The 19,128-nt window shown below is 34.1% G+C and overlaps 1 protein-coding gene across 3 annotated transcripts; it reads left to right on the top strand.

Annotated features, from left to right (window-relative positions):
• Window positions 1–671: 671 nt before the first annotated feature.
• On the top strand, window positions 672–16,237 carry LOC125839626 (actin-related protein 9). 3 transcript variants are annotated; one of them, XM_049518623.1, is made up of 21 exons: window positions 672–683; window positions 767–839; window positions 926–1,035; window positions 1,195–1,254; window positions 1,413–1,478; window positions 1,708–1,810; window positions 2,583–2,791; window positions 3,085–3,205; window positions 5,937–6,001; window positions 7,163–7,252; window positions 8,030–8,080; window positions 10,703–10,834; window positions 11,134–11,223; window positions 11,585–11,655; window positions 11,728–11,891; window positions 11,970–12,013; window positions 12,087–12,136; window positions 12,439–12,484; window positions 14,232–14,282; window positions 14,980–15,126; window positions 15,850–16,237. In XM_049518623.1, the coding sequence occupies exons 1-20, from the start codon at window positions 681–683 to the stop codon at window positions 15,121–15,123; spliced, it is 1,743 nt and encodes a 580-aa protein (XP_049374580.1). In that variant the 5' UTR covers window positions 672–680; the 3' UTR covers window positions 15,124–15,126; window positions 15,850–16,237. The 3 variants fall into 3 exon arrangements, with proteins under 3 accessions (XP_049374580.1, XP_049374579.1, XP_049374577.1); XM_049518622.1 differs by having other exon boundaries at window positions 2,580–2,791; window positions 15,860–16,237; XM_049518620.1 differs by having other exon boundaries at window positions 2,580–2,791.
• The last annotated feature ends 2,891 nt before the right edge of the window (window positions 16,238–19,128 follow it).

Here is a 19,128-nt window from a genome sequence, read left to right as displayed (position 1 = left end):
CTTAGGGTGATTGGTGTTTGTGATGGTACTAGTTGTATTATTATAGTTTTTTTTTTATCATTATTATTTTTAACTTTTTACTAATCTACCCTAGTATGTTGTTATGGAGTTTCGATTGTCACATGTTTTATTGTTGTTTTGACTCTTCTTTTGTAGATTTTGTATTGTTTTTTTGTTATTTGTTATATTCTCTTCATTATCTCTTTCATCTTTATACCGGAATTTATTGCAATTGAGCTGAGGGTCTTTTGGAACAGCCTTTTTATCTCAATGAAATAGTGATAAGATGTAGACGTACATTCTACCTTCCTTAGATCTCACTCGTTGAATGAATATGTTATTGTTGCTTTCAAAATTCAAGAAAATTGTCAACTTTATTTTTATGTTTCACTCTTTTTAAAAATAAGATTCTTAACTATTTTTATTTTTTAGGAGAAAAGTTTCAGAAAAATCCAAAAAGAGTACTAATAATAAAAAGTAAGTTTTCAATTTAGGCCGTTAAATAATTTTCTTAAGAAATATTAATCATGAATTAACTAACAAGGAACCTCAACTAAGCTAATTTAAGTTGAGTCAAATTAATTTGTACAGAAATTGAGTATCGGGTCAAATTCCAAACAGTATATAAGCTAACCCCCTTCTTCATCAGTACCGTTTTCTGCTCCCTCAAGCTTTTAGCCATGGTGCTCATCTTCACCATTGCTATACACACTTCACTCTTCTATATTCTTCTTCTCAATCTAACAATTTTTGTTTCTATACACAGGATTACCCTAAAACAGCAGTTCCTACTAACATCTTCACTGAACGCGGGTCCAATATCGTCGTCATCAATCCAGGTACTAAACCCTAACTTCTCTCAATTTCCAGTTTTTTTTTTTTTTTTCTGTTAGCTAATTAAGTAAAATACTTCACTGTAATTTAGGTTCCGCAAATATTAGAATAGGATTGGCTCAACATGACACTCCATTCAATATACCTCATTGCATTTCCCGTCGCACTAGTCAGTTACAGAAACGAAATGCTCAAGATCAAGTAAGGCTATTTTGTGAATTTTTGTAGTTAAGTATGCAGTTTTTTGTGATTTTTCGCAAAATTTAGTTTTGAAGTTTTAAGTCATCTTTAGTTTGTTGATCATATTGCAAGGGTGTATTTTTATGTGTTTTGATGATATCCTTTTTTTTGGTGGATTAGATGCTGAATTCTCAGGTTACAACTGCACAGCATATGGAACGGGAAAGAGCGTATGACATTGTAAGTACAATGAAATATAGTAAACAAATGTTTAAATTATATATTTGAGCTTGAAAAAAAATATGTTTAATCATATAAGCACAAATATGAAACTTTATAGGTCGATGACATGAATATTTTGTAATATATTTTCAATGTTTCACTTTTTTTTTTATCAGGTTGCGTCGCTATTGAGAATTCCATTTTTGGATGAGGAGGTAGCTAACAATTCTTATCCACGCAAGGTACCAGGGAGAATTCTCTATGCTTTTTAAAGTATAATATGAATTTTTTTTTCTTGGATTCTGCAAGATTTCCATGTAAATGTGTGGTAAGGAGTGGTTATTGGAGGTTTTGAAGCTAGATTTTATCAGGAAGATTTTAATGGAATCGAAACTAGTTGAATTACAAAGTATCTATAGTCATGCTTTCTGGAATACCTCTATCGACAAGCTTTTGTGTTTATCTGCGCAGATGGGGCGTGTAGACGCATATCCTCCGCAAAATAACATGAAAGAGCCCGTGTTCACTTGGACTGATGTTTTCGAGAAAAGTGTCCCTCATTCTTCAACAACAGGTAAGAACTGTAACCTGTTCATTCTTTGAATGAAGCATTTATTCGTTCAGGTTTGGCTGTTGCATTGTCAATGCTGAAAGTTATAGATGGTGTATAGTTTTCTTGTAAACCAGTTATATGTACAGATACACAATATTTTGTATGGAGTTTGAATACTCTTTTAGTCTACTACTCATTCTTCTTTGTCCGCAAGTGATGTCCTAGCCAGTTAGTTGATTGGCAAGTAGCCCTATGTTCCAGCTGGCATGACTATATTTTCTGCTATTAATGCCTAAAGCAGCCGAATGGTTCCCCATCTATAATTCTACTAGTGCTTCTGTGGGTGGTCTAATTCATATTTTCTGGGAGATCTTTATGCGTTTAGATATCATCTGATGTTCCCATGTCAAGCTTCTCAAATGGCCAATGAGCATTATGACAAGGATATTATACTGCAACTCTTCCATACTTGATGACCCAATCTTAAATTTTGGACTTGGAAATATTTTTCTCTCAAAATTTTTGTTTTGAATATTAAGAACTCTTTGGTTATATCTCTACTGGAAATTCAGCTTCTACCTATTGTGCATATAAAAGATTTTAAGGCTTGTACACCATGAGAATACTACTCAATTGATCAGAACATCCATGTCGGAGAGATGATATTTTCTGATTGGCTTAGCTTTTGTTTGATTTTCAATAGGAGCTGGTACAAGAACATGCTTAGTTTGTTTATTCTGTTATTTACACCTTTATTTCAAGAATGAGTAAGTATGTTTTGCAATAGCAGAAGAAGATGTACCCAACGAGGGCGATACCAGCGAGTCGCCCACTCTGAAGGAAAGCAAGATTAAGGTTGAACCTAATTCCAGTGAACGTAAATATAGAGAGTACATATGTGGAGAGGAAGCTTTAAGAATACCCCCAACTGAACCATATTGCTTGCGGCGTCCTATACGCCGAGGTCATCTGAATGTATCTCAATATTACCCGACGCAGCAGGTAACATCTTCTTTCAAGATTTCTTTAGATGCATGGAAAATTTGATGTGCATCTGCTTCTTCCAGTTGTGACTCACAAATTAGTAACTTTACTTTTAAGTTTCAAAAAAAAATTAGTAACTTTACTTTTGAAATCAATGTTGGATTTCCCTTTCCAATTTTTTCATTGAGCATTGGCATGATTTTCTGAGAACTTTTCTGTTGGTTTTTCGAAAGGTGTATAAATGTAACTTCTTTCAGATTAACTAGAGGTCCAGTGACCATTATTTTAATATAATACTTGGGGAATTTTAGGTTCTCGAAGACCTGCATACTATATGGGAGTGGATTTTGGTTGAGAAATTGCATATTCCTCATCATGAGAGAAACATGTATTCTGCAATCCTTGTTATTCCAGAGACATTTGACAATCGTGGTATATATACTCTATTTTTTCCTTTTCATTTTTTCTGTGTCTGAAACCAGAACTCTGGTAAATTTATCTTTAGGCTAGAATCTTGTTATTTTTGGTCAAATCTGCAATTTTGAAATAAATATTATAAGGTGCATACACCACTAGATCTTGGAATTTAGCTGCTCATAGTCTAGCTAGCTTCGCTAATTCACATCTGCATAAGGTCTCTTATGTGTTTCTCTGAGTTGGTTTGTAAAAATGCCATAGTGTCATCCATGGGACACCTGTTTTCATTGATGAAGTAATGTGAAGTTTCAGTGTTCTAGAGAAAATAAATACTCCACTAATTGGACTATCAAGAGAGAGATATGTGTGTGTGACAGTGGGAATCCCCAGCTGCTCCAGCCTTGGTGGGCAGGTTACCAACATTTGTGCTTGTGTGCTGTAGTAGGTGGACTAGCTCAGAGTTGTGCAAATTGGCCCGGACACCACTATCATTTTTAAAAAATTGTGATAGTGTGTTCTCTTACATATGTGCTGTCCTGCAGACTGAAATGAGGAAAATCAATTTAATTGGCAATAGATTGAGATGAATCCAAAGAGCTGTTCTGGTCTCGTTTCCACTGATTTTGGGAATGGGGAAGGTAAGGCAAAAGAGAGCAGAAGTATAAGAAGTGGGTAAATTGAAGAGGAAAGGGAAATTAAAATTTGTAGGCCCAAAAGGAAATTATATCCCCATGTTCCCTCCTCTTCCTACTGCTAACACCAAATGACGAAATGGAAAGATCAGTACTTTTCCTCTGCCTTTTCCTTATCTTGACTAGTTTTCCAAGCATTAAAGTTTTCGTTGCCTCTCCAAATGCTGAAGATAGTTACCCATCATAAAATGGTTTCTCGGAAAATTTCTCAACTCATCCATTACGTGGATTTGAAATTAGGAAAATCGGAATTCAGAGCAAGAACTTTGAAAGAGGGTCTTGTTGTCCATGGAGAAGCCCAACAGTTTGGTGAAGAGGAAATTTCCCTATGGTTTCCTCAGATTGTCATTTTAATTTCTTTGGTAGGATGTACTGAAAACAACCTCTCTACCGCATAAAGGTAAGGGTAAAATCCACGTACATCCTAACCTGCCCAAACCCCACTTGTGGGATTACATTGGGTATGTTGTTGTTGTTAATGTCTAAGGGATTGCTGGTAAGTGACTAATCTTCGGATTAGGAATGGAAAACGGACGGATTGAATCGGATATGGACAAGTCGAAAACGAGTTAAACAAAAATGGATAAAATACCTGACCAGTCATATTTAACACAAATAAAAAATAGGTTGCTCACTGGATAATATGGACATCCGTATTGTCCATATTATCGTTGTGGAAGCCCCCAAGGCCTAGCTCAAGTGGCAAAAGGTGGAGGATTTGTGGCTTACGTCACAGGTTCAAGCCCCACACCATGCAAAGCGAAGCCTGGTATTTAAGTGGAGAAGGGTAGAGGGGCGGGCCCATTATCCACTGAGTTTAGAAGGCTGTGATTGGTCCAAAGGGCGGGTCACAGACAAATTTCTCGGTTATCAAAAAAAATAAAAAAACATTATCATTGTGGAATATGGTGGGTCTAAATTACCCAACCAAAGCTGATCAAAATTATCATTATCATAGTATCAAGACAATACCTACTATATCATAGAACCAAGAGAGCTCATTTTACTAGTTTTATGTACTGTGTGGCTACTCTACCGCATTATTTTGTTGGGGAACCAAGAGAATATCAACTATTCCCTTTGAACAATCCAACAATATTAATATGCTTATAGTTCAGTTATTATGTCAAACCACATTCACAAATTTCCAAGGAAATGAATTTAGCAAGACATTGTGTTTCCTGGCAAATAAATGCTAAACAATATTTATAACCTGCTTTTTTCCTTTCTTTCTAAATTCTAGGAAATAACATAATACTATATGACCGTAGCCTATGTTAAAAAAAAAGTATATGCTGTGGCCTGTAGTTTTTATCTATTTTGCCCATTAAATTACCATACTTTAAGTGGATAATATGGGTTGACTCATATTTACTCTTTTTTAAAAAAAACATCAGGTATCCAACCCATTTAAAATGGGTTGGGTTGGATGGATAACCATAGATATTACCCATTTTGCCATCCCTACTTCGGATAGATGAACCCAGATTGGACTGTAACAGTGATAGAACATTTTAAAAAGATTTTAGTTTCATCAGATCGAATAGGAAGAAGAACAAAACATTAATTTCATGTCAGTCTCTATGCTAACTTGCCAGTGCTGGTGGGTGACATAGAAGTTCTGTATTTTACTTTCTTTGCCTGGAAATTCTTTCAAATTTCACCACCTTCATTGACTCGTTAATCAAACCATCCATTATCCTCATAGTACTTCATCACAAGGAATTTAGTGGCCAAACTGGTCATTGGATCTTTTATGTTTTATTCTCTTGTTTTGTGTCCATTTCCTGAGAGTGCTTTTTCTTTCATAAAAGCTTACAGGAGGCTTCATAGTCCATGCACAAACAAGGTAAAAGAGTTTTCTAAGACTGGAGACGTGGTCAGTGAGGATTCATATAGCCGAATCCAACTTGTTTGGGATTTACACATAGTTGTTGTCGATGTTATTGTATGTGATTGTGACTTTACCATATGATCACCCCTTTCTGTCGTTGATATAGCACTTTTTGTTCCTTATAGAAAATGTAACACTACTTGTTGTTTTTGCAAAGCAGAAATCAAGGAAATGCTATCTATTGTGTTGCGTGACTTACGCTTTGGTTCAGCAGTAGTCCACCAGGTGATATTATGTTGCTGAACTTTTTAGGCATTATTAAGTGATTATATGCACACAAGTTGCACCTAAACCTTCATTCTTATTAACCTGTTCATAAAATTTTCCAACTACCGACATACATGACAGCATGAACTTTGAAATATATAGATTGCTTCATTCTATTTTTATGAAGATCTGATAATTGCTTGCCCCATGTTTCTAATCAACAATAATACCAATAAAACTTGTGTGTATGGTATGTATTTGTTAAGCAGTGCCATTTAGAGCTATAATCATAGAAGACCTTACATATTACTACCCTCATTGCAAGTTTCTTGATAGACTTGCTGCACTTTCTAAAAGGGGATCACGTTTAGTTTTCTAGAAATTTTAAGCTACTTCTTGAAAGTTGGTTTTAGGCTTTTTGATGTAGATCAAAGTTGATACATTTCATTTTCATTTACTTAAGGAAAATAGGAAGATATATCTTGTACACCATTACGTTTAGCAATAATTTGCCCAACGATGGGCCCACTTTCTTTCTTATGGAGCACCTACTTCTTGATGAAATGAAAAAAGAAGGGTCAGAATATATTAGAAACACTTATTTATTTGAAGTTGGGCATAGTTGGAGGAGGTTTGGGATGGTGTACTATTTAAATTAATAATTCTGCTCCCAAAAATCCTATGTTTAGGGTGTCTCATCAATGTTTTGTTTTCCGCTTCCTAGTTGGCTCTTATGATAATCCAAGATCTAAATTATTTACTCCCCTCGGTTCCAGTTCCTGTGACAATTTTTACTTCGTTTAAAAAAAACCCGAGAGTTTTCTAAGTTAGGAAATATTAACACAAACCTTCTATTTTATCCTTAATGACAAACTTTTATAGTGACACAAATGTTATGGCATGTTTAATGCTACAAGCTTTAAAAGTCTCCCTTCCTTTCTTGATCTTTGTGCCATTAGTTACCTTAGGAGGGCTAAGGAAGAAACATTCAGGATGTTAAGAAGTTTGCTGAAATAGGAAAACTTTACTCTTGAATATGCAATTGCCTGTTCTTGGAAATGCAGATGACTGAAAACAACTAACTGGAAGTGCTAACTGTACCATGTAATCAAACAGTAGGGATGAAAATGTGTGAAATCCTCTTTGTTACTCATGTTCTGTTTAAATTGGTTAAACCAGGAAGGTCTTGCTGCAGTTTTTGGAAATGGTTTATCAACAGCATGCATTGTCAACATAGGAGCTCAAGTGACATCTGTTATCTGTGTTGAGGTATGGTGGCTTTATTTCTACCTTCTATATGGTTGGAAAGTTACAATTAAGCCCCTTTTCTGTTACAGCTTTGTTTATAGCACTCCAGCATTAGAAATGGGATCCGGGATAAGGATTCTGGTAACTTTGATACTGGCATACTGCAAGGGTTTTTCCTTGTGTGTTGCGGAAGTGGGTGGTGGTTATAACTGGACATGAATCATGATAACGTTCCGAAAATAATTCATGTTACTAAGGCATCACTCTTCACAGACTCACAGTAATGGTATCTTTCCTCTTTATTTCTTAAATAGATTTTCCGAACGGCTCTCGCCACCTATTATGACAGGCCATGAATCATGATTAGTACATCCAGTACCATCAGTGCTATTGATGCACACCCAAGTATAACAAAATTTCTCATTACCCATAGTCTCAATACTAGGTTAAAATTATACAAGAAAATTGGGATTCTGAGAGTGCTATTCTATCATTGGCGTGACATCTTTCATTGTCATTACTTCAATGTGATTACTGCTTCAGCATGAATCCTGTGTCTTAACTCTTAAGCAAGAATATCAGGGCAACTGCCCCTTGGTCTCCCCAATTGCTCTGTCAATGCCTTGTTATCTATGTAGATAACCTACAGTCTATACATCTGCTGTTACATAAATCTGGAAGCAGAGAGAATTCTGTGATATTCTTATGCTTTTTAACAAGAACATCTGAAAATTGCTATTTGACCTTTATGCTGTTCCTCCATGTGTTCATATGCTAATGGTTGATGCTATTGTACAGGATGGAGTGGTTCTACCCACAACACAGATATCTTTACGGTTTGGTGGAGAGGTGAGCATTCAGTAAAAAGTATGGATTTTACTTTGCAGAGTGAAAAAGTCGAGAAGCTCAATTTTTTTTTTCTTTTTATTTTTTTATGCTTTGCTTATACTAGAAGTTATTTTCATTTTTATTTCTTGGAGATGCCATCTGAGTTTCTTTTTTAAGTAGGGTGAGACATATAATAAACTGGGAACTTGTTTAATCGGATGTTTCTATTGAATAGTTTTGCTATCAATAGGCTGCTTATGCTTGACAACTGAAGTGGGATTTGCATAGAGAAACTGAAATGTCTTATCCTTGTTCAATTAGTCAATCACTTATGCCTTAATGCCAACTAATTAGTTCCGACTTTATGAATCCCTTATATCCATTCCTCTCTCTTTAGACCTTTCTATTCTGTGAGAAATATATGAGAAGAATATTATTGAATTGTTGTGTTATGTCTACATTATTAAATTGAGACCCTATTTATAGACCCTAGAATACAATCCTTTACCAAGTAGGATACTATTTAGTATTCCTATTTCTATTTCTATTCCTATTCCTATTCTAATAGGATTGTATAAACCTATTCCTATTCATATAGGATTGTATAAACCTATTCCTATTCTAATAGGATTGTATAAACCTATTCATATTCAAACACTCCCCCTCAAGCTAGTGCATACAATTCATGTACCTAGCTTGTTACAAATGTAATTAACACGAGGACCGATGAGGGGCTTGGTGAGATATCTGCAAGTTGATCACTCGACTTCACAAAATTGACAATAAATTTCAATGTGCTTGATCTTCTCATGAAATACTGAATTTGATGCATAATGCCGATAAAACACAGAGTGATAAAATTACAGTGTTGGAACTTCCCAAACCAAGCTTGCAAAGACTATTTTAGACCATAGAGTGACTTACTTAATCAACATACAAAGCTACTAAACTCCCCCTGAGCAACAACATTAGGTGGTTGCTCCATATAGACTTCTTCACAATGCAGCGAACATTGTAAGTGCTCAAAATCTAGTATAAAGTACATGGTTCGTGTTGGAATCAATAGACAGTCGATATTAAACAAGTCACCGAAAAAACTGGCCAGAACATGCTCATATACCGGAGTATTAGATTTGATGGCTAAAGGTAGTCACAATCTAAGAAATAAAATTATATGGGTAGGGTTAGAATGATGTCACAACCCAACTAGAAAATAGAAATAATATAGGATAGTTCGAATTGATGGAATGACCCTATTGAAAAAGAGAAATAATATGGGTAGGGTTGGAATGATGGCACAACCCTACGCAAATCAGATTTGAGGAGTCACCGGAAAGACGAATGGAACTATGCAAATCAAATCTGAGAAGTCACTGAAAAGACACATGATGCTATGTCCAAACTAAATTACTTTTCTTGTAAGGCAAATTAAGGGTTCTCAAACCTAGAAATTCGCTAAATCTCACACTTACTGTTTGATATAAATGTAGCAACAACAACGAAAGAATCTCAACTGATTTTTCTCTAAATTTCACTTTGTTAGGTATTTTTCTATCGCATAATTGCACCCCTACTAATCTTCCTTTTCAACCATCTCATTGTAATTCTGTGTTACATTGTTATTTATCATGCCATTCTCACAGAATATTGAGTCTGGATATCTGAATTATTTGCATTTGAGTATCACAGTCTCGTCTGATCTCACTTCACCTTCAGTGTTATTATAAGGTTTAAAAATGCAACGCATTGTATTTTGTCTATTTCTACATATTCTAAATCTTTTAGTCTCCAAATTGCTTCTCCATAGTTGATAGTTCCAAATTTTGGTTGGCTGCTTTGAAAGTTTCATCTATTAATACAATATCATCTGCAAATAGCATGTACCAAAACCTTATTATATGTGTTTTTGTTAAGTCATCCATAATTAGGGTAATTAAGTACGGGCTCAACTCTCAAGGCAGATCTCTAGTGTAAACTCAGAGTCATGACTCCTTTGTTTCTCCTTTCGCAGTTCTAACATTTGTAACTGCTCTTTCATACATGTCCTTTGTGAGATATTAATATTTTATGTGTTTTTTTCTTCTCATACACCCACCCAAAAGACTTTTCCTGACACTCTATCATACCCTTTTCTAGGTCAATTCTATATCATTTCCCTCTCCCTCTAAAGTTACTTCTATCTTAGATCTATTGCTGGTGAATCCAAACTGGTTTCACCTTTGTAATATCCCCAAGTCTATATTCTATAACTTTATTCCAAAGATCTATCATATGATGCAAAGTTCAATATTATGATAATTAGAACAAACTTAACTATCCCTTGTTCTTATATGCTGGAACAAACTTTTCTTCTCCTTGTCTTTATAATTTATAAATGATGCAAAGCTCTAGGGAATTTTTGGAAAAACCTGGGGTCTCTGTGTCTTCAAGTGTTGATACATAATAGAATTAAATAATTAAAAATGTGCTCTCATTAATGGCTTAAGCTTTTAGATGAGATGATTACACATTTCAGCGTCAAGCTTGAAGCAATTTATTAAGTTCTCGGCTTCTCCTTTAGTCTTTCCTCAATGATTTTTAATTGTCTTTCGTCTTTCTTAGCCAACCTATCTGTCATTTTAAAAATAATAATAATTCTAACAGGATATATCAAGATGCCTTCTCTGGACTCAGAGGCATCATCAAACATGGCCACCTATTCGGACTGATGCCCTGTCAAAGCCTGTAGATTTGCTGCTGCTTAACAGACTTAAGGAGTCCTACTGTCAGATCAAAGTGAGTTCCCTAATATGTAGAAAAATACAAATTGAAGGTTTTTAACATTTATATGCTAGAAACACGTATAGCCCATTACTGGATATTCCTCAGTTTGGTAATCAATATATGAAGCTGGGAATGTATATCCAATGTGTCCTTGGGATGAATTGAGACAATTATTGGATAATGTTCAGTCTATTTGTTTGATTTATCACTTTCTATTGTAATCTACCACACTGTTTATAATAACTCTTGATCAATATGATGCATCCTTACATGAACACCTAAATGCATGTTTAATTTATTCCACTGTCCAGGAGGGGGAAGTAGAAGCTGTTGCTATGATACATTCATATGAAGATGGAATGCAACCTGGATCTCATAAGACTAGGCTGACTGCTCTTAATGTATACCTCTTAACCTCAAAATCTTCTTGTATTTATTTTGCTTTTGTTAATGCCATTTGCTTAACTTTCACATTCTAACTCTTCGAAGATAAATTCTGCTTATGCCTCATAATTTTCTGGGGCAACATTTTCAATGCAATATATCACAAGGTTACTGCTTACAAGGGAGTGCAGCTAGTGTTTTTTGTCATGGTTTGACAACTTGAATTGTCTAATCCAGAAAAGTTATTTATTAATCATAATTCAATGAAAATCCAAAATTAAAATTCAAAAGAAAGAGGCAGATTTGGTACTTGCTGATAAAGATGAAACCTTGAATTGACAAGGGTTGATATTAGTGCTTGATAGTTTGCTAATACAGGTTCCCCCAATGGGTTTATTTTACCCAATGCTTTTGGTTCCAGATGTCTATCCTCCGCCACCCCGCTCTTGGTAAGTTAAATATATATGATGTCACTAAATCCTTTCTCCCTCCGTCTGTGCTCAGTTATTGCATCTAAATAGGTTTAACGATTATGATGATATGCTTGAGGACACATGGCACATGGACTTCCCTGGTGGTGGTGCATATCCGATGTGGGAGAGCTACCCAGTTTTCCAAACAAAGCCAAAGAAAGAAGATATTATTGGACTTGCTGAAGCTATTACAAAGAGCATTCTTTTGACAGGTGATAATAGTAATCTATTCTATAATGTGGTAGACTTTGGATATACTCTTTCTGAGCCTTGTTTCTTACAATTGACAGGGCGTATTGAGCTACAGAGAAAGTTGTTTTGCAGCATGCAACTGGTTAGTTGTTTAAGGCATTTAACCTATAGTTATTGTCATGTGGTTTGAAGCGTGATATTTTTCAACTCTTCAGATTGGTGGAGCTGCATTGATTTATGGTCTCATTCCTGCTGTGGAGGAAAGGTTTGTTTCAAGTCTAGTTTTTCCTGAATTTAAACAGAAAAAGAAAACAATGCCCCTGTTGCTAGAAGTTGGACATAATTATGTATACATATCATCAATGAATATTCCACTCTCTGTTTAGAAGATTTTTAAAGCATAATTAGGCGACTGCATTTTGGCATGTTATCAGGGAAGTGCTAATAAGTAGAATGTTCAAAATTTTCTAAGCTATAGAAATGGTTTAGGAGATCAGTATGCTTTGATGTTTTTTGTTGCTAACAAAATAGTATGCTTTTATGCTAACTGCTCACTTTCGTATCCAGAGTTTTACATGCAATCCCTTCACATGAAGCAATTGACACTGTGGAGGTAAGTTTTGAGCTTTTGATTTCTTTCTATTCTAGTTGTTATGTCATTCTTCAATATGCATTTGCTGACAATCTTGTGTACATTATATCTTCTCTTTGCCAAATGCATAATCCGGCTTCTTAATTTAATCAAATAAATTTATATCAGTCCTGCCCCGTTACCATCCCAAGGTTTCATTATATGTTTGGCCTTCTCAAATATTAAATATATCCTTCAGATGCTTAGATTGTTTTCAGCATGCTGAAGACCATAAAAGGGGAAAACAAATTGAAAAGGGAAAGGAGAATCCAAAAATAAATATATGAGAGTTCCTTGGTATTTCCTTAGGAAACATACACGTCTCTTGCTCTCACTTGTTGATGAGTACAAATTATTTGATAAGCATCACATACTAATAATGCCTTTTAAGTATAAAAAATTATTTTATAAATAAGTAATTATGTGTTGGAGGGGGCATATCGGTTGAAGTAGATTCTTCTTTTGATCAATCCTTATGTACAAAAGCCCCAAATTCTTACTGCTTTATGGCTATATTGAGTCTAAAACATCAATTATAGAGACAGTATCATTTGAGTATAACTGATTACACCAAAAACATAATAGCAAAATGCAGTTGAGCTTCACTTTCTGCACACTGTTTTCTATGCTCTCAAAACACCTAGAGTTCCTCTCTTTCCATATTGCCCACCATATTGAAGCAGGGATAAGTCTCCATCTGCCTCTGTCTTTTGCCAGTACTCCTGCTTCCTCCCAGCTCTTTAAAGCCTCAGAAACTTTCCCAGGCATTGTCCAGGAGATGCCTTTGTGACTCAAAAAAATCCTCCATAATTGTTGAGTGTACTTGCAGTGTAGAAACAGATGATTCACATTCTCTAAAGTCTCCCCACAGAGAAAGCATCTAGAGCATAAGGTTATCCCTCTCTTCATGACATTGTCTTGAGTAAGAGTTGCTTCCTTGGCAAACAACCAGACAAAGCAAGATACTTTGTAGGGTATTCTTCTTTTCCATATTTGTTTCCATGGCCAATTTTTAATTTGTTGGTTTGTCTGATCCATTAGCTTATAAGCTCTATTAACTTTGTATACTCCTCTATTGTTAATTCTAATTGATTCAACTACAAATTAACTTATGTATCAATTTACTCTAAATTGATTTGATAGGATTGTTTTTAATAAATGTAAATTATTTTATGATAAATGCAATAGACCTAAGCACAAAAGAGAGAAGAACAAATGGTGAAAATGGAATGAAGAGGGAGTTAGGTGTTTTCTATGAAAAGGGTATTTTGAGGTTTAAAAAGTATTAGGGATTAAATAGTTGTCACGATAGAGCAATCTATTTAAGATTTATATTTGGAATGAATGGATAAAAGACAAATTCTTAAGTGTTTTTTGTTCTGTTTCGGATTCATATAGTCGACACCAACTTGCACGGATATGAAGCGTAGTGATTGTCGTTGTTGCCATTTTTTCCCCGTATGTCGATTCCTTCGTCAACTAATCCAACTTGTTGAAATACACATGTAAAATGGACCATGTGTGGGTAATATTTGGAATGGAACTTTGAAGAATCTTGGCTCAAATAGGTGCAATAGAAACTATTGTGTTTGGGTACCCATCCTTTTTTGGGGCCCTTACTGTCCTTGCAGACTTGCATCATTTTGTTTTCTTCTCATCTTTTATTCTCTTTTTATATAGTAAGTTGCTGTCAAGAATTTACATTTACGTTTGTATGTACATATATTAGGTCTTGCAATCGAGAACAAATCCAGCATTTGTGTCGTGGAAAGGCGGAGCAGTAAGTAGACACTATTTTTATTAGAGGTTCTGCTTAGTTTCCATCACACTATTTTTTAACGGCTAAATCCTACATTCTGGTAATATGGCTTTGATACAATTTAGGGCTTTGTATTATAAGTTATTATAAGGAGGTGGTAAATAATAAGCAGCCAAGGTACCTCTCACACCACAATTATAAAAGGAATAAAAGGAGTTGATAAATAATAACTATTTATTATAGCATTACCTGAAGTGTGTTTTTGTCACAAATGAAATAAATGGCACTGAAGAGTCTGAACAGCGTAATGGGGCTGCTAATCGCATCAACTGACCTGTAAGACTCCACTACAGTGCTTAAAGAACAGTTGATGCTACAGATTATTGTTGCGTTGAACCTATTTTGGTGCATAATTTATGAATAACATCTCAATTCAAGATCTTAAAAGGGACAATCATTGTATTGTGTTGTGCTTTTTGTTTAATAATCTTAGTTCCTGAAGAATACTAAATGGTACACTATTACAGTTGGTAGAATTCTTCTTTCCAATAACCACCAGCTCAATTTGAGATTGCTATATCCAGGATTGTACTTATCTTGTTAAGACGATTTTCTTTTAATGATGCATAAGGTGATACCTGTTCAACCAAATCTTGTACCATGCTTCACTTTTAAGTTTGTATGAGACTCTATAGAGTATCACTTCTATGCACTGCAGATCCTCGGAATTCTTGATATTAGTAGGGAGGCCTGGATTCATCGTGAGGACTGGATTAAAAATGGAATTCACATTGGCAGTGGGAGAAAGCACAAGGATTCATGTTATCTTCAAGCACAGGCAATGTGCTATCTGAATTCATAAGAGGTACAAATAAGTGTTACTCTAATTTATCTATGTTCATTTTCAACTCAGGTTTTATACGTTTGCTTTTATTTTTGCTTCAGATAAGTGGGAAGGGTAAGGGATGAGTTGGGGGATTAATCTAGAACTGACGAGGGAATTGAACGGTTATGATTATTATCTTTCCTTTTCATCCTGTCAAGACATAATTCTTGTCCTTGCCTTCTGATTTCTTGTTATTGTTATAGTGCTGGACTGCTTTGGGAGGGGGGGGGGGGGGGGGGGGGGAAGGGGGAGAGAGAGGAGCGTATGCTTTCATACTGTGGTAATTGCAGGAGAGATTTTGAGAGATCACACTGGGAAGTATAAAACCGAACTAGTTTTGGTCATCAATATTTTGTGTCATGCACGAGTATTCAGAATTGTTCAAGATGGAAGAAACATGCAAGGAGAATGTGTAGAGACATACATCTAGACAACACGATCACCATTTATACACATTATTATTTCATTTCAATCAATAAGTAAGCAGTAAATATTTTACTTATGTCGTAAATGCTTCATCTCCTCTCTGCTTCTTCTTGTTTTTTCTTCTTTTGCTCAGTTGGATGTTCTTAGAGGTGGGACAAATATGTCGAGTACACGCCCACTGGGTCATACAGTAACCTTGAAACATATGCATGCTTTCCGTAGGTCATGCAATGTTATTACTATTAACATTTCTCTTTCAATTCCTTTATTCTTCCTCTTTCTGCAGGGTTATGAGATTTGATAAAGATCGAAACTGGAGCTTGCTAGCTTATCTTGAAGACAAAAGAACTGTAGGCCTCCCTCTGGACTCATGTGGTAGCCCTTGTGAACGACGATTCGATAATCCTGAAACCTGAAAAATTATTCAAGAATTATCACTGAGCAAGGCCAATCTGAAGTACATCCTAATTTCTAGGAAACTTAAGTCACAGTATAGGGTTAACTAATCTTGGTATTCTAACTTATTTAAGACTATTTTATTCTCAACTTTGTGGAATTTTCATAGAATTGGTTTGCTAGCTGACCCTCGATGTGAATAATTAACTTGGGGGGAATTTAATTAGTCAAATAAAAATATGATTATCGTGTTATATTCAAAATTAAACCATGCAGGAAGAGCCAAGCAGTCATCGAAATTCGGCGCATTGGTCAAAAACTGAACAGTTCGATGACCTTTTCGTTGGTCTAAGTTATAAACATTGAGAAACATAATCTTTCACATGACCCTTATTTTTAATTATGACCTTTGGTTGATATAACCATTCTCACTGAAATGGTCAGAAACTTTCTAATTTTTTTATATGAAAATATTATTATTATTTTCTTTTTCACCTATCAATTAAAACATCTGTGAAAATAACTAATGAATTTTTTTTCAGGGAAATTTTAGAGGGAAAATAGTGATTCTTTTCAATAGTGTAGATGCTCATCGAAGCTTTCTATTGTTACCGTATGAAGATGCCACTATTTTTTTTTCCCTCACGTTCAATCAAAATATCGGTGGGAATAACTATCAAACATTTTTCAGTGGTAAATTTCAATGGAAAACTAGTGATCTTTTAATAGTGATAATGATATTGAGGGGTTAAAATGGTCATTTTAATATTTTCAAAATATTAGTTGGTGCACCAAAAATAAAAATGGTTACAAATTAATCCTAGCAAGGAAGTAATTAATCAAGAATCAATAAACTTCTACTTAACTTTGATTTAATTGTTATGGAAGACATTGCCTGTCAATTATTACAGATTAAATTGTGATATTTCAATTAGTAAAGTGTCAGGGAGCCCTAGAGTAACTGGTAAAGTTATTGTTATGTGATTAGGAGGTTATGAATTCAAGTCATGGAACAACTTTCAGTAAAAATTAGAGTAAGATTACGTACAATAAACCTATACAACTCGATTTATTTATTTTTTGGCATATTTGGTTGATCTATTGTGAATTGCTTAAAACATAAATTAAGAGAAAAAAAAGAGAAGAAAATATGCTATAAGGATTAAAGGGTGTGGATAAATTATTTTAGTGGAGTCAAAAATGCTCTTGAAAATCTTGTAAAGTTATAAAAACTAGTGTTAGGGGTTGATTGATTCCTTCTTTTGTCTATGCTTTTGTATTGGGTCTTTGCTTGAGTCCATTCATTTGTGTATATTCTTTTTTCTTTTTTCTTTTTTGTCAAAGGTGGTTTAACTATGACCCACCATGGACACTTTGACTAGGGCACATGAAGAATATTTAGAAATTATGTTTGTTCTTAACTGATGTACTAATTAAGTGATCTTTTTGTTCCTAGATAAGGTTGAATAAGTTCGAGATTAAATTTATATTTTGTTTGATTAAAGATTTCTTATCGAAGACTCTGATAGCTGAAAACGTCTTTTTCTTATTTTAATCTATTAATTCTCCGTCTTTTCTTAGCTCGACACCTACATTAAGCTCCTCTTTTTTGTTCTTGTTGTCTTGCGAAATAAATTAGTTCAACTGTTATAATTTCATAACTATAATTTCGAAATAACTTAGTTAGGTAACCAAACAATCTCTGTGAGATTTTTGGTTGCATAAGGTAATATTTGGAAAAAAGAATCACTTTAATGGTAATAAATATATTTTGGGTACCTTTTCATATAGGAAAGCATAAAATTTAGCATTTTGCCTGCATACAAAATATTTGTATAAAGTTAGGTTAGAATTTATCTCATGATATGAAGTATGAAATAAGAATAAAGAATTGGTAAACACAGATTAAAATGTTCAATTTGGTTTATTATTTTTATTGCCTGCATACAAAATATTTGTATAAAGTTAGGTAAGAATTTATCTCATGATATATGAATAAGAATAAAAGTAGTAGTAAACACGGATTAAAGATCAAAATTAAATTGATTTAGTAAACACGGATTAAAAGATCAAAATCAACATCAGGATGGTTTGTATGAGTCTTATCCCGACCTTTTATCAGAGTAAATATTGAGAGGTTGTTTTTTTATAAATTTCCAATTCAAATAAAATATAGCAAAATAAGAAGGAAAAGAGAATATTTCAGGAACAAAATAAAATAGCACCAACAAATATTACGATATGAAAGAAAAGGGGAATAATAATAGGCTATAATAAAAATTCAAAAAAAAATAAAATACTAATACCATTGATTAGGGAAACTCTATAGCACAATTACCTATTAACCTGTTCTTGATCCCTGATCACTATATTTTTTCATCTAGAGTCGTGTCATCGATAACTTATATGTGTTTTAAGTTACGTCTAATCACTTCACCATATATACTTTTTTGATCTTTCTCTACCTCTCCTTAGACCCACCAAACTCAACATCTCACATCTCCAAGTAAAGCATCTAAATATGTCCTCGTCACATATCTAAATCATGTGAGATTCAATCTCACTTTTCTTAATTTATCCTCCACAGAGGCAATATCCACCTCGTCCTGAATATCTTCATAATTTCTAATCTTGTTTCGCCTAGCTAGTATACCAATAGATCCATTTCAAATCCCCATATTCAGTGCGAGTTCTTAACTAATCGATACTATGAATATATAACTAATCGAGCAACCACTTTATTAATTCCGTAAATTGCTAATTTTACATCATTGTTCCCATATTGCTTTACAATATAATCTTAATTAGTAGTAATTTATGTATAACTTGTCTCTAAATCAAACAATCTCTTAAGTGTAATTTATATTCTCAAGTCTTTTTATCTACGAATTTACGGAAACTCATAACTTAAAACTATATCCAAAAAAATTCAAATTAATTTAAAATATTTACCATAAAAATGCATAATTTCAAAATTTTAAAGTTATCTCAACACTCTTTATTGTAATATTCTATTTATTATAAAATTACTACTTCATATTTGATTAAAAACGAAAAAGTCTCATTCATCCTACCACACTTGTGGGCGATATCCTCGAAAGGAACGTTAAAAACGATCCAAAGTTTGAAATGTGTGACAGCACAATCAGACAATGAAGA

This window comes from Solanum verrucosum, unplaced genomic scaffold (genome assembly GCF_900185275.1).
Source record: "Solanum verrucosum unplaced genomic scaffold, falcon-dt-bn FXZP01000306.1, whole genome shotgun sequence".
NCBI classification, from domain to species: domain Eukaryota; kingdom Viridiplantae; phylum Streptophyta; class Magnoliopsida; order Solanales; family Solanaceae; genus Solanum; species Solanum verrucosum.
Note: the sequence above shows the minus strand (reverse complement) of the source record. Positions and strands in the feature narration are given on the sequence as shown.

Coding starts and splice junctions, on each gene's coding strand:
- LOC125839626 (XM_049518622.1), top strand. Junction 12,485..14,231: donor AAGCAATTGACACTGTGGAG/GTAAGTTTTGAG, acceptor TACATATATTAG/GTCTTGCAATCGAGAACAAA. Junction 14,283..14,979: donor TGTCGTGGAAAGGCGGAGCA/GTAAGTAGACAC, acceptor TATGCACTGCAG/ATCCTCGGAATTCTTGATAT.